The sequence below is a fragment of the Eimeria mitis genome, genomic scaffold (genome assembly GCF_000499745.2).
Source record: "Eimeria mitis Houghton genomic scaffold, Emh_scaff819, whole genome shotgun sequence".
Lineage (NCBI taxonomy): Eukaryota > Apicomplexa > Conoidasida > Eucoccidiorida > Eimeriidae > Eimeria > Eimeria mitis.
Genome location: NW_013576018.1, coordinates 5,766 through 6,007, shown reverse-complemented (window position 1 = coordinate 6,007; position 242 = coordinate 5,766). Strand labels below are relative to the sequence as shown.

General features: G+C 61.2%; 1 protein-coding gene across 1 annotated transcript in view; it reads right to left on the bottom strand.

Moving 5' to 3' along the window:
- EMH_0023040 (uncharacterized protein) overlaps positions 1-242 on the bottom strand; it is a gene marked incomplete at both ends in the record, with an annotated part of 13,540 nt that overhangs the window by 9,995 nt on the left and 3,303 nt on the right. The window contains one exon of the mRNA XM_013502057.1: positions 65-242. Within this exon, the coding sequence (XP_013357511.1) occupies positions 65-242 (178 nt within the window). The remainder of the gene's footprint in view (positions 1-64) is intronic.

The window sequence follows — 242 nt, the reverse complement described above, 5'->3', positions numbered from 1 at the left end:
CCGCCTGCTGCTGCTGCTGCTGCAGCGCCTCCTTCTCTGCAGTTATCTGGCTGCAGTACTTCACCAGCTGTTTCAGCTGCTGCTGCAGTGAGTCCCGCTGCTGCTGCTGCTGCTGCTGCTGCTGCTGCCCCTCTGGCTGTTGCTGCTGCTGCTGCTCTTGCTGCATCTCACCAGCAAACAGCTGCAGCTCTTGCTGCAGTGCTGTGCGCTCATCCTGCAGCTGCTTCAGCTCCTCGCTCATC